Below are 15,912 nucleotides of genomic sequence, written 5' to 3' on the forward strand. Positions count from 1 at the left end.
ATTCAAATATCATTTTGAGTTTCTCTCTTTCTTTTGCAAACAAAAAGACAAGTATAGCTGCTAATGAAGTAAGAGAATTGTTCTTGATGGTTTTGGAGACTTGATCCCCATTTTCTTCTTTGGTGTAAATATTTCTTATTTAATGCTACTCTTCTTTTTCCAGTGGTGACATGTAAGATGCCTGATGTCCCAAATGGATTAATGAGAACTTCATATAGGATTTCTTATAGTTATCAGGACAGAATACTTTTTGACTGTAAACCAGGATTTAAGCTAAAAGATAACAGAGGTGATAGTACATGTGAAGCTGATAGTACTTGGCAGCCTCCTCTTCCAGAATGTGTCCTGGGTAAATATTTCAAATATTTCGACCAGTGTTTGTACAGGAAAATAAGCTGCTTTGGGTAGTGAAGAGTGGTGTATAATAAAACAGCTCTTCTTCTTAACTGTCTGCCTTTATACTGAGAGTACAGTAGCTCTTATTTTGAACATCTAAATAAAACAGTAAGAGGGTGCTGGGAGGAGTTAGGACTTATCGCCAACCAATCAGGTAGGCTGTCCCGGCTGTTCTATCCCTGATCAGCCGCCTGTCCAATGAACAGCCAATCAGGAATGATGTCCTGCCCTTGGCCACATCCCCCTCCAACTTCTTCCATATGGAAGAAGTACCAGCCCAGTAAGCAGGAGCTGAGACTGACTCCCAGTGGCGGGGAGAAGGGAGCCCCTACCAGTGCTTTCCCCAGCCACGCTGCCAGAGGAGAGAGGAGGGGAGTCCCCACCCCCAAAAGGTCCACCATGACCTCTCTAGGCCTTGGCTGCCCTACCTTGGGGGGAGGGGAGAAGAAGCCTAGCACCAATTGTATTTTTAAGTACCATAGGCTTTTTTGCTAGTATATTACATGAGATAGAAATACATGCTTACACTTCCCTTGCTATGTGCTAATTTGCCTTTCCTGTAAGCAACACTGGCATGCAAAATTGGGTTCAGGTCAATTTGGCCCAAATTGTTTCAGTATATGCTGAATCTCCCCAATACCGGTATTGGTGCAGGGATTTGGATTGAGGTAGATTAGGGATTCTCAAAAATATTTGACACCATTATATCCCATAGATCCATTAAAGTAAATGGGAAATCTAGCATATTGAGTGGTCTGCTGGGAATGGAGGTTGAGATGCCTCTCCTTGGATTGGGGGGCCAATTTTATGGGCACCCAAAGGAGGTGCCCCCATCCTCCATTATTTCCTATGGGGAGGAAATATTTAGGCAGCCAGTAGAATGTCCCAGATAATCTCTCCAGTAAAAGTAAAATGGGAGACATTTCTGCAAGGCCAGCCCAGCAGCAGGTCCAGCGCAGTACTGACCAGCGTAACCTGTGCCTTTGTGGCAGTGCCAACCCAAAAGGACCAAGTTCACACCAGAGAATCGCTGAAGTAGAAACTGAGGGTGAGGGGTCTTTTTGCAGGGATAGCAGAACCAGAGCAATGTACTACATCCCTTTGTCATCCTAATGCCCAGCAGCAAAACTCAGAGCCAACCTGCTAGTCCCCAGCAGCAGAACACAGTGCCCCATTGTGGTAAATACCAGCATAACAGGGCTGCAGTACAGAATCACAATCCTGGACAACAGGACTGGTTCAATACTTGCTTTCAATATAACCCTATCATATACAGCAGCTGTACTTTTTTACAAGGAAAATGCTGCATCACCAACAGGAGGAAAGGCAGAGAAAACTGCAGTAAATATGACTCCACGTATGGCCCACCAATGAATGATTAGAGGCAATTTGATGTCTTGTTCATTTAAACCTCAAAGAAGATTACTGTTACTGGCTGGCTGCCACATAAAGCTGAAGGTGAATAAAAGACCCCACTACCTTTTCTTTGTGGAACATAGAGCTTTGCTGTACAGGGGGACACTTTATCACTTGTACATTTACTGGCACTCGCCTTGTTTTTTGCACTGCAGACAGAACTTCCTCCGAACACAGTGTCACCTCTGTTTTTGGTAGTCAGGCACCATCCTTAACAGTTCCCACTTATACCAGTGCTCTACCCACACTCCAAACAGAGTTAGCCTGGGAGAAGCTGCTCGCAATACTACAAGAAATTAAGGACATGGTAAACATAAAATGTAAGTATATTTATGAACTTAGGCCAGAGGTGCACACCAGCTTGCTCCTCTCTTACTTGTCATTTCCCTTTATAAACAGCAAAATCATTGGAAGAACGCCTGGATGGGTTAGAAAAGAAAGTGGACAAAGTCATGCATGAACTCAGGTCCTGCTGCCAACAGCCCAAAGAAAGGTTGGAGGAGGAAGAAGAGCAGTGATGCTAACTATAGATGTGCCAACTGTTGGACACGTTCCTGGCAGTAAGCCACAAAACATGTGTAGAATTGTTTAGGACTGCTCTGCAAATGTATTTTGTTGATAATAAACTATTGTTGGGATAGAGCAGTCACTTGTTGCAGGTTAAATACTAAGATCATGGCCCTGGGCCTATTTAAGTAGCTATTCATCCTGCAAGACATGGAAGGGAATAGTTTCTATAGTGTGGTATTGCCATGAATAAAATCTAATATTTTTTAACAAAAAAAGAAAGAACCATTCTGAGTTTGTAGTATTATACTGCATAACATTATCCTCTTATTAAAGTCTAGAAATGCATCAAACCTTAAAATTCAGGAGAATTGACATTTTGTTCTTTGTGGAGAAAAGCTGAAATACTGACATAGATATAAGGATAAGAACTTTAAAATAAACAGGGGAAGAAATTATAGCTCTCGTACTGCTATTTTGACTATAATAAATTAGCTTTATTAAATTATTTTTAAAATATCACTTTAATAAATGTTTGCTTCATGAATGTCAATCATTGAGTGATCTCTTCAGTCTTGATATAGTAATAAAAACGTGATATTGTGGGGGACTGAGTCATCAAAACATAATACAGACACACACTGCTCAGAAAAACATAAAACATTACCTGGTAGAAACATGTCAAATTTTGGCCCTCTCTGTATTTATTGTTACATTTATTGACTGTCTTCTATCTGAAGACTCAAGACAGCTCACAACGATATAAATAATATAGAAAATAAAATATAATTTAGGAATTGAAATAACTAAATAGATTTAAAAACACTGAAACCACAATCAGACACTAAATTGCCCAGTTCTCTTATTCCTATAGGAGAAAGTGGGCTGAGGGTCATCGAATCCTAGCTGAAGTCTAATTTGGTGGGTTTCCGGCAGGGAGGCATTGTTTTGGCCCACATACTATAAGTAACACACATGACAACACCAGAATAGTGCATTTATGGCAATGGTCCCCAACCTTTTTATCACCGGGGACCACTCAACGCCGGGGACCACTCAACTGGGGACCACTCAACGCCTTTTACTGAGGCCCGGTGGGGGGGGGGTAGTTTACTCCTCTACTCTCAACCACTGCCCTAACGCTCTCTGATCACTATGGTAATGTTTAAACATCCCTTCAAAATAAGATACAGACATGCCACAACAATGAAGTGTATTGTAAAGGGCTGGGGGGGATGGAGTAGTCCAAGGACCACATGTGGTCCGCAGCCCACAGGTTGGGGATCGCTAATTTATGGGACAGAAACTCCACTGACCTCTGCAATTAAAATGTTTCTGAGGGAATCATGTGCTGATGGAGTCTGAACTGGCCAAAACTGAAAGAGAAAGAGATCTTAGGATGGAGTAGGATGGCTAAATGGAAATATGTATTTGGCAGTAGGACATAAGACAAAATCCATGCTGTGAATTCTTAGAAAAGGGATTGAAAATAAAGCTGCCAATATACTGATGTTCCTGTCTGAGTGTGTTTGTGTGCATACACACAAGGAAGTGCCTCATTTGGAATACTATCTACTAGGCATGTGCACTAAAAAAAAATCTGGACCACATCAGTTTCAGAAGAACCTTCTTCAGTCTGTTAAAAGACCGTCCGAAGCAGCTGCTTCACAATTGGCTTCAGATGTGTCTGAAGGACTTCAATGACGCCATTGACTTTAATGGGGAATTTAAGGTTTCCACTGTCTCAGTGGCCTGGGAGGGGGGGGAAGGTTAGAGGCTCCAAACTTTCAGGGTAGCTTCAGAAGCCTCTTCTCCGACTCCCCTCCAAGTTTCAAAAAGGTTGACCCAGGGGGTCCAATTTTAGAGGCTCCCAAAGAGGGTGCCCCATCCTACCTCCATTATATCCAATTATGAGAATAAAGAGACTAATGAGCTGCCACTGTTCTATTGGGTCAGCGTGGGATGCCCCACCATTACCCGTGTACACACGGGGAGGGGCTTCCCCTGCATATGCGGTCTGCCTCACCACAATGGCCACATGAACAACGCATGGCAGGGGGGGCAGGGGGCACAGGCCCTCACCGCTCACTGGCAGGGAAGCAGCATGCCTCCCTCTCACCATGGTGGGGAGGCCCCGGCTCCTCCGAGTATGCACGAGGCCAGCCCAACATAGCCCTCGCAGCTCTGGGAATGCAGAAGAATCCGCTTTCCCTTACCATGGGCCTTCCGAGGGCCGAGGTTTCTTCTTGCATTTTACGTGAGCTCTATGGCTTGCCAATTTGGGAGAGGTTTTCCCATTTGAGGGTGGCTTCTGGTGGCTGAGAGGCCTAGATTTGACCTCTAGGGCCCTTTGTTACTCTAGAAGGGAAAACCTAATTGGGCACCCCACGAAGAACCAAGCAGTGCCCCTCAGGCCAACAGCATCAGCAAACCAGAGCAGAGTAGCAGGCCACCCACTCAGGGAACAACAGCTCCCAAAATGGGCAAACGCCACTACCACCACAACAGCAATGAGAAGAATGGATTAAAACGTTAAGTGGTAACAACTACAGCACCCCAATAAGAACCAAGCACAACAAGTAGTGCCCCCCCCCCCAGGACACAACAGCACTTAATCAGCAGCACACCACCAGACCAGTGCAGAGAAAAAAGAAGAAATAAACACCAGGAGAAAAAAACAACAACAGTGAATCACAAGCATTCCCAAACTAAAACCCACCCACAGAAACGCAAAGAATAGTTTGGTTTAAAAATAAGAACTGAAGTCAAGTAAAGTGTGATTAAAAGTGAAAAGAAGAAAAGTGAGAAAGGAAAAGGGGAAAAATCAGAAATAGTCCCTCAGGCAAACCATTTGATATCTTCTCCAGTAATGAAGATCCTCCAAGGTTCAGCACAGCAGCCAGCCAGGAATCAGACTCAATGAATCTCCTCTACCAGAACAGCAGGTCAGTGAGGCAGCAGCCAACCTCTTGGCCAAAAAGGAAAAAATCTTCTGTGAAGGGCCAATAAATGTTTCTCCCACCCAAACTTGCCTCCCTATAGGCTAAGCTTCCCCCCTTACTTACCTTGCTTTACTTTGCAACAAGCAAGCTGCAAGACCATGTCATTGCAATGCATTTGCAGATGCTGGGCTCCTACATTGAACTGCCCCCCTCTTCCTGAGAAGCCCATGCAAAGGTGGGAACACAGAACAGCCCGTTTCCCTTTAAACTTTAGCAAGCTGCAAGACCTCATCATTGCAGATGCAAAATACACGGTAATGATTGGCTGGGCTCCTACAGCCTCTCTCCCCCCTCTCTTTGACCTGGAGAAGCCCCCCCCCCAGGGGGAGCAGGAACACAGAGCAGCAAAGGTAAGGTAGTTCCTGCCTATCGTTTCCTTTTACACTTTAAACAGCCATCCGAAGTGCTGGAGCGCATTGGAGCGCACTTCAGGCAGCCATGCTTCGTCTGTTTTTATGCGGATTTTTGCTCCAGACCGTATTTGGCCGGTCTGTTTCTGAAGCAGCCATGCTTCAAAGATTTTTCAGCCAGAGTGGTCTGAAGTGCACATGCCTTCTATGTACCATTCTGGTTAACATATTAAAAAGAGATATTGTGGATACAGAAAAATACAATAATTGAGAGGTTACATCATCTTTCCAATCAGGAAAGGCTAAAGCATCTGCATCTTTCCAGTTTAGAAAAGGAAGGTCCACTTATATTTTTTCATTGTCCCATTATTCTAGAATTTGGGTAAACTCCATGAACAGGATGAGCAATTCAGGACCATTAAAAGGAACTATTTCTTTACTCTAGAAGTATGAAATTTTTGGCATTTACTGCCAGTGGATGTAATGATAGTCACAAGCATAGACTGCTTTTAGAGGAATTAGGTAGATCCATGGAAGATAGGTCTATCAATAGTTATTAGCCATTGTGACTAAAGGGAATCGCTATATTCCAAGACAGCAAGTCTTTGAATACCAGTGCTAGGAGATATCAGCAAGCTCTTGGGTTCTATGCCCTGTTTTAGGCCTATGGCCACTATATGAAAAAGGGTTATCTGTATGTTTATGATCTAGCAGGACTGTGTTATGGACCATGTAGTGTAAAATTCACAAGACCAAAAGAAGGACAGCTAAGCAGCAAGAGGATTTATTTAGAATAACTCTTTGCAAGCATGGAGAGAAAGCCCATTGATACGTTCTCAGAAGTCTGCAAAAGTGCAGCTCATTTTTAAGACCATGATACGTCATCATGAGGTATCCTGACCCTTACTGTCCCTTTGACCAAGGGCGTACAATCTTACCTATCACAGATAGGTATATATTATATATATATTAATTATTATTATATTATATTACAATTTTCTCTGTATCAAGGAGTACATTTCATAGAATCATAGAATCATAGTTGGAAGGGGCCATACAGGCCATCTAGTCCAACCCCCTGCTCAATGCAGGATCAGCCCTAAGCATCCTAAAGCATCCAAGAAAAGTGTGTATCCAACCTTTGCTTGAAGACTGCCAGTGAGGGGGAGCTCACCACCTCCTTAGGCAACCTATTCCACTGCTGAACTACTCTGACTGTGAAAAATCTTTTCCTGATATCTAGCCTATATCGTTGTGCTTGAAGTTTAAACCCATTACTGCATGTCCTCTCCTCTGCAGCCAACAGAAACAGCATCCTGCCCTCCTCCAAGTGACAACCTTTCAAATACATAAAGACGGCTATCATGTCCCCTCTCAACCTCCTTTTCTCCAGGCTGAACATTCCCAAGTCCCTCAAACTATCTTCATAAGGCTTGGTCCCTTGGCCCCAGATCATCTTCGTCGCTCTCCTCTGTACCCTTTCAATGTTATCTACGTCCTTCTTGAAGTGAGGCCTCCAGAACTGCACACATTACTCCAAGTGTGGTCTGACCAGTGCCGTATACAATGGGACTATGACATCTTGTGATTTTGATGTGATGCCCCTGTTGATACAGCCCAAAATGGCATTTGCCTTTTTTACCACTGCATCACACTGCCTGCTCATGTTTAGTTTACAATCCACAAGTACCCCAAGGTCTCGTTCATATCTTGCATCTTGTTCTCATTTGCCCATTTTTCCATTGTGTTCAGATCTCGTTGAACTCTGTCTCTATCTTCTGGAGTATTTGCCAGTCCTCCCAATTGGGTGTCATCTGCAAACTTCATGAGTAGTCCTTCCACCCCCTCATCTAGATCATTAATAAATATGTTAAGAAGTAGCGGACCGAGCACCGAGCCCTGAGGTACCCCACTACTTACCTCTCTCCAGTCTGATGAAACACCATTGACAACAACTCTTTGAGTGCGGTTCTCTAACCAATTCCCTATCCACTTAAATATCTGAAAATCCAGATTGCAGTCCTTCAACTTATCCATCAGAACATCGTGGGGAACCTTGTCAAAAGCTTTACTAAAATCCAAGTAAACGACATCAACCGAATTTCCCCGATCCAGCAAACCTGTTACTTGGTCAAAAAAGCAAACCAGGTTGGTCTGGCAGGACCTGTTGGAGACAAATCAATGCTGACTACCTTGGATCAGCAAATTGTCCTCCAGATGTTTGCAGATTGCTCCCTTTAATATCTGCTCCATTATCTTCCCCACAACAGAGGTCAGACTCACTGGTTTGTAGTTTCCCGGGTCATCCTTCCTCCCTTTTTTGAAGATTGGAATAACGTTTGCTCTCTTCCAGTCCTCCGGGACATCTCCAGTCCTTAAAGAGGTCCCGAAGATGATGGACAAGGGCTGTGAAAGTTCTCTGGAAAGTTCTTTGAGCACTCTCGGGTGCATTTCATCCGGACCATGGGATTTGAACTCATCCAGTGCAGCTAAATGCCTCTCGACAACCTCTCTATCCATGTTAACCTGCCACCCAGACACTATCCTTTGGCTATGGCCATCTCTAGATGTGCCTAAACACTTTGACCTGTGGGAAAAAAAACAGATGTAAAATAGGCACTAAGCCTTTCTGCTTTCTCTGCATCCTCCGTTAGAGTTTGTCCATCCGCACCCAACAGTGGGCCTATTGCCTCCTTTACTTTACATTTGCTCCTCACATAACTGAAAAATCTTTTCTTGTTACAATGGGCTTCCCTGGCCAATCTTAGCTCACTCTCAGTTTTGGCCTTTCTGATGATTGATCTACAGTGCCTAGTAACCTGTAGTTATTCTTCTTTAGAGCTTTGTCCTTCCCTCCATTTCCTGAACATTTTCCTTTTCTTTCTTACTTCCTCTTGAAGTTCTCTGTTCATCCAAATAGGCTTCTTAGAGCTCCTGCAGTGTTTTCGTTTTTCTGGGATAGTCATTGATTGAGCATGCAATAGCTCTTGTTTGAGTAGCACCCACCCTTCACATGCTCCCTTCCCTTCCAGCATTCTTGTCCATGGTATGACATTCATCATGCCTCTGAGTTTATTAAAGTTTGCTCTACAAAAATCCAACAACCGCGTCTGGCTACAAGCTTCTTTGGCTCCCTATCTCAAAAGGAATTCTATGAGGACATGGTCACTTCCCCCTAGGGTCCCCACCTCCTTCACCTCATCCACCAACTCTTGCCTGTTGGTCAGTATTAAGTCCAGTATGGCTGAACCTCTTGTGGGTTCATCTACCATTTGATAAATTAAATTGTCAGCCAGGCAGGTCAGAAACTTGCATGACTGAGGACGCTTTGTAGAGTTTGTTTCCCAGCACACATCTGGGAAATTGAAGTCACCCATGATGACAAGGTCCTGCCACTTGGATATTTTCTCAAGCTGCTCACAAAGTGCAGCATCCACATCCTCTCGTTGGTCAGGCGGTCGGTAGCAGACACCAACCACCACACTGTTTGTTTTCCCCTCACTTATTTTCACCCAGATGCTTTCCACTGTAGATATGCTCTCCTTCACTAGAATTTCCTGACAGGTAAGCCCTTTCCTCACATACAGTGCCACTCCTCCACCTCTTCGATCTATTCTGTTTTTTCTGAACAGTTCATATCCATCCACCATTACATTCCAGTCATGAGAATCATTCCACCAAGTTTCTGTGATGCCTACTAGATCATACCTTTCCATCAGCATGAGAAGTTCCAGCTCTTCCTTTTTATTGCCCATGCTTCGGGCGTTAGTATAAAGACGTCTGAATCCTTTTACTTTTGGTTCCCTATGAGCTGGCCTTGCCGGTTGGGCTGCCTCCGATTGTTTTCCTTCCATACACTCCCTATGTTGATCGTCTCCTTCCCCTAGTGGCTTTAGTTTAAAGCTCTCCTGATGAATCTCCCCAGGTTCCTTCCAAACACATTCTTCCCCAGTTTTGATAAGTGCTGTCCATCAGGTGCTAGTAGGCCTTCCTCAAGAAAGCCTATCCCATGGTCCCAGGAACCAAATCTCTTCTGCCGGCACCAACTACGCAGCCAGTGATTCACCTCCATTATCTTCCTCTCCCGACGCATTCCTATTCCCTTGACAGGCAAGACTGAAGAGAATACCACTTGTGCCCGCATTTGCTTGAGCTTCCTCCCCAGATCTTGATAGTCTTTTTTAATAGGAGCGATGGTATTCAGGGACATGTCATGTGTTCCCACATGGACCATCACAAATGGGTAGCGATCCTTTTAAGGTATACATTTCCTTTTAAGGTATACATTTCCTATTTTGAAGCAAGCACATGTATAGATATAATGCAGCTGTTTCTATATCCTGTCTCGATAACAACAGTAAGACTATTTCAAGCCTAGCCTTGCACACGTTGTTAAGCGAAAAATGGACGATTCCAAATTAGTGACAAAGAGAAAAAGAATCTATCCAGTGGCTTAAGTCTCTTATATTATTCAAGGCTGTGAATCTCCAGGATACAGAAGCGTTTATCTAAAAACATTAACAAGGATGGACTCACTGCCACTGATGAAAGACTGAAAACGGAAAACAATCTAGAGACCGTTCTGGCAGAGTCGAAGTGAATAAATAATATAAGAGACTTAAGCCACTGGATAGATTCTTTTTCTCTTTAGCCTTGCACACGTGGCATTTCTTCAGCCATTCATGAACTTAAAATGAACTATGGATAAAGTATGGCTAAACTGTGTGTGCATGGCCAAACTGTGTTCCACAAATCTATATAATCCATAGCAACTGTTAGAGGGATTCTGATCTACCACAACATCTTTTACATTAAACAATGTAATCTCTAAGTGAATTATAAACATTTCTGAAGCAGGCAGTGGCATTCAGCATTCTTCGTGGAGTTTGGGTTCATCATTCGTGCAAAGTATACTTCAAGGAGTTGTTTAACATCTGGATGCACTGAGATAAGTATGGAGCAACTTCAGTACAACTGATTCTGCAACTGCCAACTGATGAAGCATGGCAGGTGTAGACAGATTAGGAAATGATGTGACAGGAGTAGCTGCAGAAGATAGGGGGGGCAGTTGATCAGGAGCGGTTCCTGCTATCCGCCTGTCAGTAGGAGTGCATCAACAGAATGGGTGGTGATTTCCATGTGAGTCAGCATTTCAGAGGTGTGTCTGTCTTCCTTCCTAAGCTATGTGTGGCTACTTAATATGGTACAAATGATCACAAATATTGCCTTGACTGGAAGAGTTCTACATGTAAGGAAGCAAAAATATTATTTTTAAGTATCTAGCAAATTGGAGAAGCCCTTTTCATGGTTTTAGTGAAACAGATTATGATCTGGAGAAGAAGCAGCATCCCCTTCACTGCTAAAGTGAAATTGACAAAATATTATGTAACATCTGCATAGATAAACTAGAGTAGCGATCCCCAACCTGTGGGCAGCGGACCACATGTGGTCCTTCGACTAATTGGAGGTGGGCCCCGAAGGATGCCTTTCCCCCCCCCCCCGGCCCTTTACAACACACTTCGGGTGTCATTGTCTCCCATCACTCCCAGATGGGACTATCTCGTTGCAGAGAAATAAGCTCAGGGTTCCCATTGATTTGTCATTGTCATGAGTTAAAATTTCCATGAAAATAAAATGTTCCTTATGTTAATTGTTGTGGCGTGTCTGTATCTTATTTTGAAGGGATGTTTAAACTACCCCCCCCCCCACCAGGCCTCAGTAAAAGGCATTGAGTGGTCCCCGGTGATAAAAAGGTTGGGGACCACTGAACTAGAGCACTCAATGGAATGGAAATCCCACACTATGGTTGCACTGATGTCTGTTTTTGGCAGATACACAAAGGATTCATAAGAACACATGTCTTAATTAAATTATTTATTCATTAATTATACTGCAGAGGTGGAATTCAAGTGCTCTTCAATCCAACATGCCCTTATAGGGAATTTGCTTACAAGTTAATGTGGTTGGGCAAAATCTCAATTTTGGGTGGATTCATTTGGCAGGACCCATGTTGTTTTTTTTTTAAAGGCTAACTTACGTGCCCTTCTATGGTTGGCCAGCTGTGGGTTCAATGAGCCCCAGCATCAGCTAAGCAGTCAAGGGCTAATTCTGTCACTTCCTCATCTTATCTGTCAGTCTGCAGCCCCTGCATATGGCAAGACAGGCTAAGCGATAGGCAGCATTATACCACAATAACATTTTACCACAATGCCCTGGTTAAAAAAGATTCACTCTTATCTAGTTGTTCCTCCACTAATTTGTTCCTTAGCTTCTTAGTGAAACTCAGAATCACCTGAACATGTATCAGACCACTGTTTGGTTCTACTGTATACTTCATAAACTAACCTGCTTGCAAATATGACAATTGAGAGCAGGCTTTAGGATCTCATCAAATCTTTTGCATTTATATTCAATTGCTTGATAACTTTTGCTCCAGGTCACTATTCCTTATGCAAGAATTAATGCCATTCCAGTTAGCTAACTGTATGATATTGTGTCCAAGGTCTGCATTAGGGAGCTACCTTAATCCCTGTTATACTACGTTACTCCCTGTTATACTAAAGTGACTTGTAGAGAAGACTTCACTAAAGCATTATTGGCTCTAGGGAAAAGTACACCCTTGCCATGTAAAACTTGTTGCTGTTGCTGCTGTTGCTGCTGCTGCTGTTGTTGTTTGCGAAGTCGTGTCCGACCAATCGCAACCCCATGGACAATGATCCTCCAGGCCTTCCTGTCCTCTAACATTTCCCCCCGAGTCCATTTAAGTTTGCACCTACTGCTTCAGTTATTCCATCCAGCCACCTCATTCTCTGTCGTCCCCTTCTTCTTTTGCCCTCAGTCGCTCCCAGCATTAGGCTCTTCTCCAGGGAGTCCTTCCTTCTCATGAGGTGGCCAAAGCATTTGAGTTTCATCATCAGGATCTGGCCTTCTAAGGAGCAGTCAGGGCTGATATCCTCTAGGACTGATCAGTTTGTTCGCCTTGCAATCCAAGGGACTCGCAAGAGTCTTCTCCAGCACCAGAGTTCAAAAGCCTCAATTCTTTGACACTCGGCCTTCCTTATGGTCCAACTTTCGCAGCCATACATTGCAACTGGGAATACCATAGCCTTGACTAAACGCACTTTTGTTGGCATGGTAATGTCTCTGCTTTTTAGGATGCTGTCTAGATTTGCCATAGCTTTTCTCCCCAGGAGCAAACATCTTTTAATTTCTTTGCTGCAGTCCCCATCTGCAGTGAACTTGGAGCCCAGGAAAATAAAATCTATCTCCACTTATTCCCCATCTATTTTCCAGGAATTGAGTGGGCCGGATGCCATGATCTTTGTTTTCTTGATGTTGAGTTTCAAGCCAACTTTTGCACTCTCCTCCTTCACCCGCATCAACAGGCTCTTTAGTTCCTCTTCGTTTTCTGCCATTAGAGTGGTATCATCTGCATATCTGAGGTTGTTGATATTTCTCCCTGCAATCTTGATACCAATTTGTGACTCCTCTAATCCCGCCTTTCTCATTATGTGTTCTGCATACAAGTTAAATAGGCAAGGCGACAGTATACAGCCTTGCTGAACACGTTTCTCAATTTTGAACCAAACAGTGATTCCATGTTCAGTTCTCACTGTTGCTTCTTGACCTGAACATGGAATCACTGATTGGTTCCAAATTGAGAAAGGAGTTTCTTTTAACTTCCGTGAACCTTTGCAAACTTCTCCTGAGACATGGAAGCTTAAGCTGAGTTTTGCTCCCAGTTCTAACTTGTCACAATAGGAAAAAAGTACAGTCTAGTTTAAAGATACATAAACAGAAACAAGGGGTTAATAATGCTCCCTGGCACACACAACACATTGTGTTAAAGAAAAAATAGTGTAAAAGTATGGTGTAATACGCAGGCTAGCTTCTAGCAGTTCTCACCTTCATAATTTATGGGTGGGTCAGTCTTAAACAATCTGTCAGTGCAGCAGCTAAACTGGCGGGCGCAAGAATTCCTGCCTAAACTGCGTGATGCAAGCCTGCTGAGTCAGAGCATCAACATGTCTGGGAAGCGACCTTATGTTTCTGGCTGCTCCCCCCCCCCCTCCCCGTTCCTTTCCCGCTTTTGTTTTGTTACCCTGCCAGCGAAACCTCAGCACTCGGGGCGCGGAGGACAAAACAGCATTCGTGTCCGCGACACAGAAGCGGGGAGGGAACTCAGGAGAAGGAGCGCTCGCTCGCTTTTTCATTTGTCCAGCCCACGAGGCTTGGAAGCGCTTCGCTTCTCTTTCGCATTCGGGAGCTCTTTGGAGACCCCACCCTCGGATGCTTTCAGGGCAGCCCGTTTCCCTCCCGCCGAGCGCAGTTCGGCGAAGCGAACTCCTGCCTCGACGTACAGTTTTATCGGCGACGGCGCTCCGGGCGTTCACTTCCGCGGCGTTGCTGGAGCTCTGGGTGCCTGGCGCGCAAAGCCTGGCGGGCGCGCGTGGCAACCATGCTGGGCTCTTTGGCGATTCGGCCAGAGGCCAAGCTCCTCGCGCTCCTTTCGCTGGCTTCTGTCATTCGGGGTAAGTACAACAGCGACCGCTACGAGGCGAAAGGGAGGGTCACTCGCCAGGCCAATGCCGGCCAACGCCCAGCGCCCTGGCCTGCTTCAGCCAGAACTTCTTCCCCCCAAGATAGATTCAGGCGGGCAGCCGCGATGGTCTGAAGCAGCCGGATACCGTTGGAGCCCAGCGACACCTTTCACACCAACGAAATTTGATCCAAGGGATGAGCCTTTGTGTGCAGGTGCACTTTGCCAGTAGGCTCTGCTCCTTGCTTACAAGAAGGAACTTCCCCCACCTGGCGCTAAGGTAACGCGCAATTTCACTTGCTGAGTTCCATAGACTTCAAGTGTAGGCTGGTTCTTTCCTCAGTGCAAGGAGCCCTTTTTTGAAAGGCGGGGTAGAAGTACCTATAATCACAAGTTGACAACTCACTCGGTAGCTGATTGGCCCTTCCTGGGACTATGCTGCCAATAGGGAGAGAGCACTTCCCAATAAGGGCTAATTGGTTCAGATAGGGGCAGAGTACTGTCCCAGTGAGGGCCAATTATTTCAAATTGTGTGCAGATAGGGAGAGAGCATTGTCCTCATGAGGGCCAATAAGTTCAAACTGAATGCAAATAGGGAGAAAAAACTGCCCTAATGAGGACCAATCATTTCAAATGGTGTGCAGGCAACTAACTCCCTACCCTCCTATCCTGGGGGTATGCTAATAGGGAAAGAGCACTTGTTTTGCATCCTTGCATGCACAAATTGAGGATGAAGTGATGCATGATGGGAGTTTTTCATATGACAGCTTTCTATGGTTGGTTGTGAGTTAAAGATTAGGCAGAGTCTCTCTGTTCATGTTCATATTTATCTATCAGTAAAAGCAAAGTAATTGCTACATCTATATTGTAAATATCAAATGAAACAATGTCATAAACAGATTGTTAACCTTATGTGAACAAGGGGAAAAGAAAGTGTATGTCTAAAGACCACATTGTTACCTAAGAGAAAAGGTTATTGTTAAAGATTGTGTTTGTCTGTTTTCTAGTATGTAAGAAAACATTCAGTATTACTGCAGAAGATGATATACCTTATTAATTGAAATAAGAAGAAAATGACAAAGAAACTGCTGTTGTCACCTGGCAGTTTTTATACAGCTTTCTCACTCCGCTGAACAAACTCTGACTGGGAGATTAGTGTAAGTTGACCAGCTTCCACAAAAAGGTTTCATCATACCCCCCCCCCACCCCCAGTTAAGATATTGATAGAAATCAAAATCCCAGTATTATCCTCAACATTTTTACCATTAAATTCAAGAGTCCCAAATTAGGTTGTGCGGCTTATCTGTACTCCTCTTCCTGCTGCTTGCTGGGTGGAAGAGGTGCCGACCTCTATGAAAGGCCCTGCTGCTGGTAAGCTGTCCCATCTTCCATCTCTTTCCACCCTGCATCTCCCACAGAAAAGGGAGGGAAGCCAGTTGCTTCCTTTGCTTACTATGTTGGTCTTTGGTTTCAACTCATTGCTGGAAAGAAGCACAGACAAGCTGATACAAGAAGACAGAGAATCAGTATTTCAAAAGCAGAATGCTAAGAACAGACAGAATGCAGTGGATGTCTTAACTAAGTCTAGGGAGTCAAGGGTTTGTTTAGGCAGTCCCAAGGCCATCAGCAGAAAGAGCAGATCCACAACCCAGGCTTTCCAGCCTCAATTTAATATAGGCTGTCAGCAGCCTCTCAGTCCTCA

General features: G+C 44.3%; 2 protein-coding genes across 12 annotated transcripts in view; both read left to right on the plus strand.

The window, feature by feature from the left end:
- Window positions 1-2,872, plus strand: part of LOC143836671 (complement receptor type 1-like) — a 101,091-nt gene extending 98,219 nt beyond the window's left edge. Inside the window, exons 35-37 of the mRNA XM_077336218.1 lie at window positions 164-349; window positions 1,968-2,132; window positions 2,212-2,872. Of these exons, the coding sequence (XP_077192333.1) occupies window positions 164-349; window positions 1,968-2,132; window positions 2,212-2,330 (470 nt within the window). The 3' untranslated portion in view covers window positions 2,331-2,872. The remainder of the gene's footprint in view (window positions 1-163; window positions 350-1,967; window positions 2,133-2,211) is intronic.
- A 10,927-nt stretch (window positions 2,873-13,799) lies between these two features.
- The window catches only part of LOC143836063 (complement receptor type 1-like), a 56,352-nt gene continuing 54,239 nt past the window's right edge, over window positions 13,800-15,912 (plus strand). For 4 of the 11 annotated variants that reach the window (XM_077334845.1, XM_077334847.1, XM_077334853.1 and 1 more), the window contains exon 1: window positions 13,803-14,202. In XM_077334845.1, the coding sequence (XP_077190960.1) occupies window positions 14,130-14,202 (73 nt within the window). In that variant the 5' untranslated portion in view covers window positions 13,803-14,129. Of the gene's footprint in view, window positions 14,203-15,912 lie in introns of all 11 variants that reach the window. The other 7 variants (XM_077334850.1, XM_077334844.1, XM_077334843.1 and 4 more) reach the window with 5 other exon arrangements.

The sequence above is a fragment of the Paroedura picta genome, chromosome 4 (genome assembly GCF_049243985.1).
Source record: "Paroedura picta isolate Pp20150507F chromosome 4, Ppicta_v3.0, whole genome shotgun sequence".
Lineage (NCBI taxonomy): Eukaryota > Metazoa > Chordata > Lepidosauria > Squamata > Gekkonidae > Paroedura > Paroedura picta.